The following is a 14,956-nucleotide window of genomic DNA, read 5'->3' as shown; positions in this document are numbered from 1 at the left end:
AAAACCAACATGAAGGAATAAACGACTTGACCTTATCATCAATCTACCAGTCTCAGATGCGTCTATCCACAATGGCATTGGTAGGAGTGACCACCACATGGAGACAAAGTCCCATCTTCACATTGAGAACACCCTCCATCGTGGCATTCAACACTACCAACGTGCTGTGGGATAGATTAACAGATCAAACAGCTCAAATCTGGGTATTGTGAGGTGCTGTATACCATCAGCAGCAGCAAAATTGTATACGATTACAATCTGTAACCTCATGGCCCTGCGTAACCCTTACTCATCCATCAGCAGGAAATCAGATGACCAATCCTGGTTCAATGAGGAGTGTAGAAGGGTGTTAGGATAAAATTTGGTTGAAGGGATATAAAGGGGTCCTCAATATTCAACCGGTATAAAACTATATGAAAGGTACCATTTAGTCTTGTTAGCTGGAAGACAAAACACAAAGCACCATGGGATACTTGGCTATATTAACCCTTTTTGGACTAACATAAATGAAAATTAGCTGACATTCTGAAATGTTGCTTGTAATTACAACTTGGTAACTGTTTAGAAAGAGCCTGTTCTTGGAAGAGATAAGAGTACAAAGGCACGATTAAGAAGCAGCAGCAAATAAGGCCTTGAAGAAGTAGTCAGCCAGCTGCATAATTCAATGTGGCTTTGTATCCAGCTAGCCATGTATCTGCTGGAAAATACTTTTCCATACCAATAACAAGAGTAAGAGATAGCTCATGAATATGAAGCCTCCTACAGTCGACAAGCTTTTTACTGACTTATTCAGGGGTACTCGAGTTCGAAGGACAGGCTTAGTAGTTGATTGATTAACCATGTAAACCAATGAAGTATCAATATTCCCATGTATACACCCCATTAGTAATAAGTGGGTGTTGTCTAATAAACTGTATAAACTAAGCTGTATTGTCACTTTTCCTCTGAGAACGGTGCCTCCAGCTGGGGCTGGCTGAGGTGGTTCTCCCGTGTGCACTCGTAATAAACTATTGATCTGGGGTTAACACCTGAGTCTGTTAGTTCTGTTTTACCATCCAGATTTTCCTTGCTTACAAAGGGCATGCAGGGAGCACCACCAGGTGTACCTAAAAATGAGGTCCAACCTGGTGAAATTACATGATTACACACATGGAAGCAGCATGCTATAGACAAGCTAAGCGATCCCACAATTATAGATCAGGACAATTAAGCAACTAACAGGAGGAGAGGGTTCCATTAACATCCCCATCCTTGACGATGGTGAAGCACAGCACTTGAGTGCAAAAATTTAGACTATCGCAGATGGCACAATCACAGGTGGCAGTCTTCAGCCGATGCGATCAACTCCGCATGACATTAAGAAGTAGCCGAGTTTAGTGGACACAGCAAAGGATACAGGCCCCAACACCATCTCGGCTGTAGTTCTGAAGACCTTGGTTCCAGAACTAGCTGTGCCTCCAGCCACACTGCTCCAAGTATAGCTACAATAGATGGCATCCGTCCAACAATGTGGAGAATTGCCCAGGTATGTCCTGTCCACACAAAGCATGATAAATCCAACCCAGCTTACATCTGATCATCAGCAAAGTAATGTAAGGAGTGGTCAACAGTGAATTAAATAATTTAACCTTCATTCTTTTTGCTCCATAATACTGTACAAAGCCCTGGCCAGGCCACATCTGGACCATTATGTCTAGTTCTGGTCTCCTCACATGGTGGGGGATATAGAGACCTTAGGAAAGGTGCAGAGAAGGAACACCAGCTTGTTAACTAGTTTAAGGGCCCTCAGTTACCAAGAGAGGCTGAGAGCATTAGGGCTTTTTACTTTGGCAAAGCATAGATTTAGAGGAGATATGCTTCAGATCTTTAAAATGTAATAATGAGATAATCAGGACTGGGGACATCAGTATAAGTTACAAAAGCATAGAACTAGGTTAAATACTAGTAGGTACCCTACTTCTTTGCATATAGTCGTCAACCTCTGGAATAAGTTGCCAGCACATGCAGTATACAGATTTACTTCAAGCATTCAAGGGGGAACCTCTCGATTGCTCGAGTGGCAAATCTCTACATGTAGAAGGTGGCTTTGTCTTTGGGCATTGTGTCGCCCAGATACTATGGTCTCCTGGAGCTTGTTTGGTCGCCGTCAGAGGTCAGAGAGAAATTTCCTAGTTTGTTTTCTAAATTGGCCTGTTTTTTTGTCTCTCTTAGGAGACTGCATGGCAGGATGGGGTGTGGACTTGATGGACCAGTTAATTTTTTCCTGTCTTTTTTTTTGTCGGTACCTCACCAGGGAGGAGGGAGAAACAGTCTGCATGGGATCCATGTTAGAGCCCATTGCTGTGCTAAAATTATTTAAATCTAGACAATGCCCCCCACCCCCAAACCTCAGAATTTTCATACAATGCGTACCTGGATTTGGGAGTCCATTTTTGTAAAGGTTTTCACATGTGGCACACAACTAGATTTCATATCTATTTTTAATGTAAAACAGGTACAAGTTATATATGAAAAATTATGCTCATGCCACTCATGTAATGTAGCATATGGCAGAGGATTTTAATTTCTTAAAGGAATGACTGGGACATGTGATCACAGCATGTCCATTACAAAATGGACATGCTCTGATCAAATGATCCATGGCATTACCTACTGTTTTATGTGAGAATCAAATTAAACCTTTTAAACACTGTACTCAATATTAGAAACCTAAAGTTAAACATCTAAACATCTCAGTAGGAGAGCTTCACTAAAAGGTTCCCATTGAGATTTAATACAAAATACCTCAAAATAGTACTCAATTAATTAGTATGCAGACACCTTCAAGGAAATGTAATGCCTTCCCATAACTGATGTTCAAATGCTGCACCTCAATTTCCTCAGACTATACAATGCACAACCTCACATCATTGCCAACATTAAGAAAATAACTACTACAGTCTTGTATTACCACAAAGCTGCATTTTAAGTCTGGAGGTTTTATGCAGCCACCTTTGAGAATAGTTATGGTGCTTTATGGCTACTCTCGCTGGAAAGGATTGAAAACACCTGTCATCACCAATTAAGAAAAAGTATCTGTAGAGTTTTTGACAAGAAGTCTATTCAATAGACATAATCCTTCTTACAAAACTGTGAAACTGGTAAACTTTAATTTAAAAAAAAGTTTAGATTGAAACTTCAACAAGTCATCAAAAATACTGAATTTTAGGTCAAACGTCTGTGCTGGATTTAAACATTCTCTTTACCTAATGAATTGTTTCTTGAAATTAACAAAGTTCAGTCTTTGCAATGAGACAATTAAAACAGTCTGTTCAATATCAGCTCCAACTACTGTTCTCCAGACAAAAACAAAACTTTAAAACATAATCGGAATGTCAGCAGTTCCTCTGTATAGTTACTGTACAATCCTTAAAGTACAGTCAAGTAGATCCACTTATACGTGTAGTCAGTTTGTGACAGCAAATCACTCCAGAGTGCCTGTGAACAATCTTCCAACAATTCTGCCAGATCAACTGTCATTCAGCTCATCTATCCCACAGTCACAAAACGTCCTCCTTTGCTTGGTGCCTCTGCTGTTCTCCGCTCCTTCAGAATTGCAAATCGTTCATTTAAGGTAATGCCAGTCTACAGGAAGAAAAAAATACAATTATTTTCTGTGACATGTGTCAAGGCATTCTGTCTGCATAACTATCTTCCCAAACACAAACTTCCACAAAGATAGGGCAAAAAAAAGATTATAAATCTGAAGTTCTGTAATCCCCGCTCTCCTGCTGAGGATTCAGGCTTATGCTGGACTATGTTCCCAGTCACCAGCAGCCCTCTGATACCTCACTCCATTGCCATTTTTCACATGCAAGCCGAGAGAGAGTGGAATTCACAGACAACCCTAATCCTGTCCTCCCTCGACATCCATCTGCACATTTGGCAGCCGGCTAATGTTTCCTACCCAGGGGTGCCGAGGCCAACTATAGCAGCCCTCAGCGGAAATCAGTCAATTCAGTACAGCCCATAGTTAAATTGGCGACTTTCCTAGTGTGCATTTTTAAACAAATATTTATATTTGTAGAGTACCCTTTCATGTCAAACATCTCAAAGCGCTTCACCAAATAAATTATTTTTGAAATTTTAGCAACACGTTATGTGGGGAAATCTCATCGCTTTATTCCAGCCCTGGCAATGCATTTACCAATTAAAACATTGGAGGAACTATCTAAATGGAATGATTAATATAGGATCTTGTTGTGATCCATGAGAATATGTGACCAGTTGCTTTAGAGAATCAAATGTAGAAAAGTGTCAAAAGACAAAACATTGCATTTATTGTATATTGAGGTTGAAAAGTGAATACCTCCTGGAAGTTGTTAAGTGGACACAACTTTCATGTGAAATGCAAGTTGTGGTAAGTGAATTCAGCCAAGGTTTACTAATAACTAATTATGTAACTTAATAAATATTGAAGATTAATGAAACCCAGTAACTTCATCTGTTTTTAGGTTCAAACTAAATGAGAATCAGACCGTTGACACTTTCCAATTAAATAGCTCCGGAGCGGGTGTCTTACAGATCAAATATCATTTAAACAAATTATCTTTGGTACAATCTGGTGGATGTGTGGTGAGCACAGGCTCCCTCAACACCAAGGAATTTATTTAATTGTTAGCACCCAGAACAAGAAGTCACTGGATAAAAAGGAACTAAAAATAAATAAATATAGGATAGAAAAAGAATTAACAAACGTGGGTGATGCTGCTCGGTCCAGGCGCTGATCCTGACCCGGCGGCGGTCCCGGGACCCGAGCCGGACCCATCCCAGGGAGGGAATGTGACAGCAGGACCTTCCTCGTGCCAGACCACTGAAGGTGCCGGACCGTCGGGTGCCAGATTACCGGTGTTCACCCTGTACCTGTGGTGCTATCACTTAAGGTAGCAATGTCAGTGATAAATAAGTAATATAGTGAGCATCTCTGTGAAACTAGTAATTGGGGTAATATCAAGGAACTTTTGTCTCAATAGTGTCCAAAATTGGTCCTATACTGAATATTAACAATGAGTAGCCTAGGTCCATTTAATCTGAAATTTATATGCAGAATTCGTATGCACTTGATTAGGCAAACCATACATGTTGACTTCAACTGCATGATCTTTGTGCAATTCATTTTATATGGATTTGATTGCAGCAGTTTTTACATATACCACCATTAAATACACATGAAGTAAGAAAAAAGAGTAAAAAGGAGTTTAAAGAATTACAGATTTATAGTTAAAGAAGCATGTCCTATTTTATATGAAACATAAGATTCTGAAGGGGTTTGACAGGTAAGATGCAGAGAGGATGTTTCCCCTCGTGGGGGAATCTAGAAATAAAGGGCATGATTTCAGAATAAGGGGAAACTCCTTTAAATCGGAAATGAGGAGGAATTTCTTCTTAGAGGGTCGTGAATCTTTGGAATTCTCTTCCCCGGAGAGCTGTGGAGGCCGAGTCATTGAATATATTTAAGGTGGAGATAGACAGATTTTTGAACAATAAGGGAGTCAAGGGTTATGGGAAACAGGTAGGGAAGTGGAGTTGAGGCCAAGATCAGATCAGCCATGATTTTATTGAATGGCGGAGCAGGCTCGAGGGGCCAAATGACATACTCCTACGTCTCATGTCTTAATGCCAATGATTGAGTTTAAACTCCGATCTTCACATTTGCTTGAATATTTACAACATTTTTGCCAGCTGCTGTGCTGAGTGCAAAGGAAGCCAGTCAGTTGAAATTGTTTAAAGGAAGTAAGAATGATCAGAAAGAGAGAAGATTAACAGAACCGTTTGGGCATAAGAACCCCAGGACTGTTATTCTGAAATATGCCTGGAGGTCAAGTTCAAAATCAAAGTTAGAGTCTCCTTTCTATAACTGGAGACCTTAGAGGAACAATCCAATGCCAGCCGATCTCACTATGGCAATTGGAGATCTCTGGTAGCAAAGATACTTGCCCACATTTGAGTTGTACACTCCAAGGACCACACAGCGGACCTATTAGCAAGCCACCAAAGAGGCTCCCAGAAACATCATGAAAGAACACTTCTGGCATAATCGGAAGTGCCCTCAGGGAAGTAGGAACTGGAACTGCTATGAGGAACTGATGCGATATAGAATGAATCTGGGGAAACCAAGTTAGGTTTGATATGAAAAATGCCAAATGAAGTGGATTAATCTAAGATATATGGGATTAAAGAGCTGGTGATCCAGGAAATACTGACAACATACATGACATTGCTGACAATTGTAAGGAAGTTCAACAGAGCCAAAACCTCTTATTTTCTAAGACCTCTTCACATGCTAGTAGAAAGTTGAGATAACCCTGCTTCCTAAGAGCAACCCCTTGCATTCTTTTGCTGCAGAGCAAGAAAAGCAGAAGGAACAGAACTAAATCCTAGCTTGGACAACATTACACAGTCATATAACATATTAGCAGAAGTAGAGGCACAGGAACGAGGTGATCTACTGAAGGCCCTAAGTGAAAGGAAGGGGGCCCTCAAATGTTTCCCAGATTGTACGGAGTACTACTGAGCAAGATCCATAGTATTTAAAGCATGGACTAGGGCCATTTGCAACCCACCTCTCCATCTGTGGCCCTCAGCAGACTTGCTGCTTTAGGTGTATCTCAGTCTCCATTCATTCTTGCCTGACTATGTTACGTTGACTGTCTCAACATAGGGAGAAAAGCAGCTTGAAACAAAGGCTATGAGGCAGATTACTAAAGGGAAAGCGGAGGGGGAATTTGCTAGGACAAACAAGTTAGAAACGCTATAAACCATCTAGTTTAAGTCAAGAAAGACGACTCACTGATGTAGGCTAGCGGGATGTGTTTATTTTGTATTACTATGCAAATATAAGCTGTACAGATTGAATTGCGAGTCTAGTCAGAATGGTTGTTACTGTGAAATAAAGTAGCTTAGCAATTCATATCTGGCCTCATCTCACCAAGAGTTTGCTTAGTCCACCTTCAGAGCTATTGAAGGAGTACAAGACAAGAATATCCAGTTCAGGCTATGGGGGGATGCTTGTATGATGTATGATCCAGGGGTGTGCCAGGCAATTCCTACAAAAATGAGACACTCGCTTAAGGGAGCGACTAACACTACTGTAACCTGAACTGGATATTCTTGTACCTGAATTCTTAACAACGAGTAACTTGGAATCAGTGCTCTCCCCTCTTGCTGCTTTCCAACAAGCGAAAGCAATGAGGCTACCACCAAATGGATAAAGCAAGTCAAATAACGAGTTTCAATGGAACACCAAGTCAGGTAGGGTTTTTCATCCCATCTGGAGTGGAAATGCCACTTTTGGCAAATGTGTGCATCGGTGTGACAAATCAAGAGTTCGATATGTAGGGAATAGCAACCCTCAAGGTGCAGTGCATGGCTCTCCATCGAGAAACCGGTTGGAACGGTGGCCCTTCACAAAAAGGAAAGCTGATCGAAACAATTTGGTAAAACCTTTTGCAAACTTTTACCTGTCTGCCAACGCTGTTGATGTCAAACTCCAGAGGCACTCCTTTTGGTGGCCCTTTCTTTTCATCCGTCTCCTTTTTAACTGCAAATGGAATCAAAGGGGGACGTCTGCTCCGGAACTGTTGAGAACTATGGGAAAAAATTCAAGATTAAACAGAACAAAATAAGTTCTCTTCCTTTCATACAACAACTTGCATTTATAGAAGCGTTTTAATGTAAAAAAAAAAATCACACTGTATTCACAAAGGCGTAATCAGGAAAGAATGGACGCCAAGCCAAAGGAGACATTAGAGGGGAGACCAAACGTTTTTTTTCCGAAGAGGTGGGTTTTAAGGAGGCGCTTAAAGGAGGAGAGTGAAGTGGAAAGGCGGAGAGGGTTAGGTTGGAAAATCCAGATCTTGTGAACTAGGCACCTAAGACACTGCTGCCAATGGTGCGGTGGAGGGAAGGGAGGATGCACAAAGGCCAGTCAAGGGAATGGAAAGGTACCACAGAAAGTGAAAATTTGTGGGGGGGCAGTTTGAAAGGAGAATACACATTTTAATACATGTTACGGAAGATAGATCAAACGACTGAGCTCCAGTACACAACTTGAACACAGCTAGCTTGACAGGTAAACACAATAAGAAGACAGTCATGAAGCACATAAAAGTAATAATGATCAAAAGAAAGAGACACATACTCTGTGTTCTTGGCAGATGGGTTCTGAATGGACACAGTCAAAATTCCTCCGCTGGTACTGGGAATGCGAGCTCTGAAAGAGAGGAGAAACAGCTTAAACATTAGTAGATAGTGTTATAAAGTATCCAAGTGACTGACAGCAGATGCTAATCATAAAGGAATTATATATTCTATTTCCTTAAATTCCAAAAATATTTTGCATGGTGTCATATGAAAATATCTGGCTGGCACTTCTGTCCACAAATGCATCAAAGAAATATTGCATCCATAAATTGTAAAATATTAAATCCCCACTGTAATTTTAAGAATCTACTCCAAACAGATCCATTAGTATGTGAAAAGAACATGAATTAGGCCATGCTCAAATATGGAAGCTCCTTTTTTGTACTTGGGTTAGCTACATTACACTCCAAACTGCACTTGTGTAGACAAGACTTAATTAGAAGTACCAATTTGTACTGTTTCACACATCCTCCAATAATGAATTCCCTTGCCCACCCATCAGTAATTAATTCACTTAGCACATACAGGTGTAGTGTTCACCAATCTTCACAGTTTAATGACTTACTGGTCAACTGTAGTAGCACTAGAATTGGCTAACCACCTGAAAAATAAAATTGAAAATCAGATTCTCTACCCTCAAATATCAAATTTTTATTACAAAAATAGAATTATTTCATAGAGCAACATAATAACGAGTAAATACTGCTTCTCAATCATTTCAGGTTCCCTGAATCATACAGCAATTTCTGGCTTAGAGATCAAGCACACGAGCCATAATGCAGGCAAATTTAAAATATTTGATTGTTATGCATTTGAAATACATTTTTAGAAAGGGGGGTAACCTAGTAATTCCCACATACATATTTTTGTTGTACAACAGTCATCTTGCATCAAGGAAGGATATAATTGCCTTAGAGGGAATGCAGCGAAGGTTTACCAGACTGATTCCTGGGATAGGGGGATTGTCCTAGGAGGCCAGATTGAGGAGACTAGGCCTATATTCCCTTGAATTTAGAAGAATGACAGGACTTGACAGGGTCGATGCTAGGAGAACGTTTCCCCTGGCTGGAGAGTCTAGAACTAGGTGTCACAGTATCAGAATAAAGAGTCGGCCATTTAAGACTGAGATGAGGAGAAATTACTTCACTCAAAGGGTTATGGATCTTTGGCATTCTCTATCCCAGAGGGCTGTGGATGCTCAGTCGTTCAGTATGTACAAGACAGAGGTCAATATATTTTTGGATATTAAGGGAATCAAGGCATATGGGGATAGTGCGGGAAGGTGGAGTGGAGGTAGAAGATCAGCCATAATCTTACTGAATGGCGGAGCAGGCTCGATGTGCCAAATGGCCTAGTCCTGCTCCTATTTCTTATGTTATCAGAAATGCCGCTCAGAAAACTTTAAGAAGCCTACAAATCAGAGATCTGACTGGGTTAGGGCATCCAAAAGGCCACATACAGCCAAGCCCTGACAATCCAGATGAAACCCAGGCAACATTTGTGCTTAATTGTTGGTGTGGATTGCATGAACCTGGAGGTTTCGAAAGGGCTCCTCTTAGCACTGCTGCCTCACTGGGGTTAAATCCTAAATCAGAACACAGATCTGTTAGTATCAGCAGCTATATGATTTACACCTTATAAGTGCCGCTGCCCACCACCCCAAAGAATGCCACTTCGTTGCCCATGAAAACAAAAACTTCAACATTTGTGGATTATGGTAAAAAAAAAGCATTTCTGATCTACATATTACTGAAACAGACACTTTTGAGAATTGCACCATTACTTCAGCACCAAAACCAGAATATAATGGGCTGGATTTTACATAAGAACATAAGTAGGAGCAGGAGTAGGCCATACGGCCCCTCGGGCCTGCTCCGCCATTCAATAGGATCATGGCTGATCCGAATCTAGACTCACGTCCACTTCCCTGCCCTCTCCCCGTAACCCCTAATTCCCTTATCTGCTAGGAAACTGCCTATCTCCATTTTAAATTTATTTAATGTTGCAGCTTCCGCAGCTCTCTGGGGTAGCAAATTCCATAGATTTACTACCATCCGAGTGAAGAAGTTTCTCCTCATCTCAGTTTTGAAAGGGCAGCCCCTTATTCTTAGATTATGCCCCCTAGTTCTAGTCTCACCCATGAGTGGAAACATCCTCACCGCATCCACCCGATCAAGCCCCCTCACAATCTGCTGTAGAAAGCACGGTGAGGCTAACAGCGCTCACTGTTATTAAAGTGTAAATCGGACAGCAATTTCCGACGACCGCACATGCACAATTAAACGCAAAAATCTGGAATGTGCAGTCCAATGAGCGGTTCCTTTAGAAGCTGTACTATAATGGCATCTTGCTGTCTGACTCACCGTTCAAATACATGGAATGGTGCGAAGTTGCTGTATGTGCCTCAGAGATAGGAACTAAATTTGCTAGAAAAAATTAGGTCTTGTCCATTCCAGTCTAAGTACCCTTTTAACAGTGTGATAAGTCTTAATTACTGCCAAACAAACCCCTCTGGCACTGAAAATTAACATTTAGAAGTTTATTGTTGGAGATTTAAATTATTTTTTAAAAGTAATAAAAAAAAACCTTTTTCTGTCTCTTACCTCTCTCTTTTTATCCCATACTTCTTTCCCTCTCTTTATTTTGCTTACTGTACCTGATTTGACATTGAATTCAATATTCTAAACTTACACTTCCTGGTTCAGACTCTGCGCTGCTCATCAACGATTCTTCAATCTGATTGGTTAAGGAGATACACAGTTGCTTTTCTTGTTCACAGATCCCTGCGCTGTTTCGCTCTCTAATTTACATTAAGTTGCAGTGAAAAATCCCATAGAAAGTCTGTGAGTAAGTGGTAGTGCAATGAACAGCTGGCACCATTCGTTCGCCGCAGAGAGCAAAATCCGGCCTAATGTATCTCTTGTATCACTTCCAGAAGACGCTTGTGTTTTTTGAAAACCTCTATTCCAAAAGGTTATTTGGCTTGAGGGCACCAACTCAACTTACAAAAAGGAAAAAATGCATGGTAGACATTTAAGGATACACCCAAATTAATCAAGTACAATCTTGTGATTTAAGAATGTGGAACTCTTTTCCGCATCAGACTGGATGTGCTTAAACATCTTTTAACTTGAACACGTCACATCTAAATGTGGAAAACAATGTTAAACAGTTCTTACTGCAGTTAATAGTTTCTTCAATGTTTAAACTTACGGTAGTGTTCTTTTCTTAGTAGCTGCTCCTTTCATCCCTTGTTCAGTTTGCATATGCACCTGGGTTTAATAGCACATATCAGACAAAGATTACTGCTTTCAGATATAAACAAGGCCAACAATATGAAAATGTAAGCAATGGTTAGCCAGATCTCCCTTTCTGAAAAAATGTAGTCAATGTTCTGCTAACAGTAGTCAAAAAGAAATAGGACCAGAAGTCCAGAGGCACATAGACTGTCAGTGAAAAATCAACCAGTCAACATTTGTGGAAAAAACGTCCAACTTTTTGAATTCACACCAAGGTTTTAGATAGAACATAATAAGAACATAAGAAATAGGAGCAGGAGTAGGCCATATGGCCCCTCGGGCCTGCTCCGCCATTCAATAGGATCATGGCTGATCTGAACCCAGACTCACGTCCACTTCCCTGCCCTCTCCCCATAACCCCTAATTCCCTTATCTGCTAGGAAGGATATTAACTCAGTTAATACAGAATCTATATGGGTGGAGCTAAGAAATAGCGAGGGGCGAAAAACATTAATAGGAGTGGTATATAGGCCTCCAAATAGTAAAATAGAGGTTAGGGAGGGCATCACGAGGGAAATTAGAGAAGCGTGCAATAAGAGCACAGCTGTCATCATAGGTGACTTTAACTTACATATAGATTGGACTAGCCTAATCAGTAAAAATAATGAGGAGGAGGAATTCCTTGAGTGTTTAAGGGATGGTTATCTGGATCAATATGTCGAGGAACCAACTCGGGAACAGGCTATATTGGACTGGGTACTGTGCAATGAGAAGGGACTAATCAGTAATCTTGTTGTACGGGGACCCTTGGGTCAGAGCGATCATAACATGATCGATTTCTCACTCGAAATGGAGAGCGAAGAAATTGACTCAGAGACTAAGGTCCTGAATTTAAACAAGGGGAATTATGATGCCATGAGACGGGAACTGAGTAGGTCTGATTGGACAACGTTCCTGGGAGGACTGGAGGTAGATAAACAATGGCAAACATTTAAAGATAGAATGACAAAATTGCAAAAATTGTTTATACCAATCTGGCATAAAAGGAAATCTAAAAAGGTGACTCAACCGTGGATAACAGGGGAAATTAGAGACAGCATAAAATCCAAAGATAGGGCGTATAAAATAGCCAAAAAAAGCGCCAGAGCGGAAGATTGGGAACAGTTTAAGATAGAGCAAAGGAGGGCAAAGGGCATGATCAAGAGGGGCAAAATAGCTTACGAAAACAAGCTGGCGGAAAATATAAAAACTAACTCCAAAAGCTTTTATAAATATATCAAAAGGAAAAGACTGGTGAAAACCAAAGTTGGTCCATTGCAGTCAGATACGGGGGAATATATAATGGGAAATAAGGAAATGGCAGATCAACTAAATGCATACTTTGGGTCAGTCTTTACGAAGGAAGACACAAAAAACCTCCCTGGGATATCGGGAAAAATAGGGACATTGGCAAAGGAGGAACTGACGCAAATCAATATCTCTAAGGATATGGTGTTAAGGAAGCTAAAGGGATTGAAGGTGGACAAATCCCCAGGGCCTGATAACATGCATCCTAGGGTACTGAAGGAGGTGGCCCTAGAGATAGCGGATGCACTAAGGATGATTTTTCAGAATTCATTAGACTCGGGAACAGTGCCGATGGATTGGAGGGTAGCTAACGTTACCCCACTATTCAAAAAGGGGGGTAGGGAAAAAGCAGGTAATTACAGACCTGTAAGCCTTACATCAGTTGTGGGCAAAATGCTGGAGTCCATCATTAAGGATGAAATAGCGGAGCACTTAGCAAATGGGGACAGGATAGGACAGAGTCAACATGGATTTACAAAGGGTAAATCGTGCTTGACTAATCTATTGGAATTTTTTGAGGGAGTAACTGGTAGAATAGATGGGGGAGAGCCAGTAGATGTGGTGTACCTGGACTTCCAAAAGGCCTTCGATAAGGTCCCACATAAAAGATTAGCATGGAAAATTGAGGCTCATGGGATAAAGGGGAAAGTTTTGGCGTGGATAGGGAACTGGCTGTCAGATAGAAAACAGAGAGTTGGAATAAACGGCTCATTTTCTGAATGGCAGGCAGTAACAAGTGGGGTACCACAGGGATCTGTCCTGGGCCCCCAGCTGTTCACAATTTACATTAATGACCTGGATCAGGGAGTCGGATGCAGCATTTCCAAATTTGCAGACGACACTAAACTAGGAGGTGGGGTGGGCTCAGAGGAAGAGACCAGGAAGCTCCAGAGCGATTTGGACAGACTGGGCGATTGGGCGGATAAATGGCAGATGCACTATAATGTGGACAAGTGCGAAGTTATCCACCTTGGGTGCAGGAACGGGAGGGCAAATTATTATTTAAATGGCAATAGATTGGGAGAGGGGGAAGTACAGAGAGACCTGGGTGTTCTTGTACACCAGTCACTGAAGGCGAGCATGCAGGTGCAACAGGCGGTCAAGAAGGCAAACGGTATGCTGGCCTTCATAGCAAAAGGGTTAGAATACAGGAACAGGGATACCTTGCTGCAGCTGTACAGGGCACTGGTGAGACCACACCTCGAGTACTGTGTACAGTTTTGGTCGCCTCATCTGAGGAAGGATGTTCTTGCCATGGAGGGGGTGCAGCGGCGATTCACCAGGCTGATACCAGGAATGGCGGGAATGACCTATGAGGAGAGACTATGTAGTTTAGGGATGTACACACTGGAGTTTAGGAGATTGAGAGGGGACCTCATAGAAGTGTATAAAATTCTGACAGGTCTAGACAGACTGGATGCAGAAGGAATGTTTCCCTTGGCGGGTGAGAACAGAACTAGAGGACATAATTTAAGGATAAGGGCTAAACCATTTAGGACAGAGATGAGGGGGAATTTCTTCACTCAGAGAGTGGTGAACCTGTGGAACTCATTGCCACAGAGGGCAGTGTACGCCAGCTCATTAAATATATTTAAGAGGGAATTAGATATATTTCTACGGGCAAAAGGGGTTAAGGGTTACGGAGAGAAGGCGGGGACGGGATACTGAATTAAAGGATCAGCCATGATCTCATTAAATGGCGGAGCAGGCACGAAGGGCCGAATGGCCTACTCCTGCTCCTATCTTCTATGTATCTATGTATCTATGTAAAATGTCTATCTCCATTTTAAATTTATTTAATGTTGCAGCTTCCACAGCTCTCTCGGGTAGCAAATTCCATAGATTTACTACCCTCTGAGTGAAGAAGTTTCTCCTCATCTCAGTTTTGAAAGGGCAGCCCCTTATTCTAAGATTATGCCCCCTAGTTCTAATCTCACCCATCAGTGGAAACATCCTCACCGCATCCACCCGATCAAGCCCCCTCACAATCTTTGTTCTGGACATTTTACATGCAGATAGCACCCTCTGGTGGTAGCTATCGTATTGCAGTGACATTCTGGACATTTTTACATGCAGTAGCACCCTCTGGTGGTGGTTATTGTGTTAGCAGTGTGTTTGTATGAAACAGAGGTCATTTGACCTTTGTTCCTTTCTTCCTGTGTGAGGTCATTTGACCTTCGTACCTTTCT

General features: G+C 41.5%; 1 protein-coding gene across 3 annotated transcripts in view; it reads right to left on the bottom strand.

Annotated features, from left to right (window-relative positions):
- Positions 1 to 3,132: 3,132 nt before the first annotated feature.
- The window catches only part of LOC147115650 (UAP56-interacting factor-like), a 41,006-nt gene continuing 29,182 nt past the window's right edge, over positions 3,133 to 14,956 (bottom strand). For all 3 annotated transcript variants that reach the window (XM_085990083.1, XM_085990085.1, XM_085990084.1), the window contains exons 6-10: positions 11,395 to 11,453; positions 8,747 to 8,782; positions 8,180 to 8,251; positions 7,500 to 7,626; positions 3,133 to 3,624 (exon numbers count right to left, since the gene is read on the bottom strand). In XM_085990083.1, the coding sequence (XP_085846209.1) occupies positions 3,529 to 3,624; positions 7,500 to 7,626; positions 8,180 to 8,251; positions 8,747 to 8,782; positions 11,395 to 11,453 (390 nt within the window). In that variant the 3' untranslated portion in view covers positions 3,133 to 3,528. The remainder of the gene's footprint in view (positions 3,625 to 7,499; positions 7,627 to 8,179; positions 8,252 to 8,746; positions 8,783 to 11,394; positions 11,454 to 14,956) is intronic.

Source organism: Somniosus microcephalus, chromosome 6 (assembly GCF_052327205.1).
Source record: "Somniosus microcephalus isolate GS21.2 chromosome 6, FLI_Smic_1.0, whole genome shotgun sequence".
NCBI classification, from domain to species: Eukaryota; Metazoa; Chordata; class Chondrichthyes; order Squaliformes; family Somniosidae; genus Somniosus; species Somniosus microcephalus.
Note: the sequence above shows the minus strand (reverse complement) of the source record. Positions and strands in the feature narration are given on the sequence as shown.